This window comes from Tupaia chinensis, unplaced genomic scaffold (genome assembly GCF_000334495.1).
Source record: "Tupaia chinensis unplaced genomic scaffold, TupChi_1.0 Scaffold144602_1, whole genome shotgun sequence".
In the NCBI taxonomy this organism is placed as follows: Eukaryota; Metazoa; Chordata; class Mammalia; order Scandentia; family Tupaiidae; genus Tupaia; species Tupaia belangeri.
The window spans coordinates 1,389,143-1,389,480 of record NW_006204462.1 but is presented as its reverse complement, the minus strand read 5'-3'; the positions used below and the strand labels follow the sequence as shown (position 1 = coordinate 1,389,480).

Genomic DNA, 338 nt, shown 5'->3' with positions numbered 1-338 from the left:
CCACCAGGTGGCTGGTTTTGAGAAGCTGTAGCTCCCTGGGAACAGTAGAGGGGCAGGCGAGGCGAATGGACACTGCTCTCCTGCACGCTCTCCCAACAGCCCTGCCTGCGTGCCCCGTGGCCTTAGTGTGAAGACGGGAAGACTTCAAGCTCAAATCTGTGTCACTCAGTTCCATCAGCCTCCTTTTAAAACTCAAAGATTCACAAGGCTAGAGAAAACCCAAGACTCCTACAGTGCCAGCTGTGGAAGGCTGCACCGGACCCCAAAATCCCCTCGCTCTCACCTCTGCAGCAGGCCAGGTACCTGGCACTCCCGCAGCCCCGCATAACCCCCCCATC

General features: G+C 58.0%; 1 protein-coding gene across 1 annotated transcript in view; it reads left to right on the top strand.

Annotated features, from left to right (window-relative positions):
* LEPROTL1 (leptin receptor overlapping transcript like 1) overlaps nucleotides 1–338 on the top strand; it is an 11,745-nt gene that overhangs the window by 2,640 nt on the left and 8,767 nt on the right. The window contains exon 3 of the mRNA XM_006167204.3: nucleotides 100–299. Within this exon, the coding sequence (XP_006167266.1) occupies nucleotides 100–299 (200 nt within the window). The remainder of the gene's footprint in view (nucleotides 1–99; nucleotides 300–338) is intronic.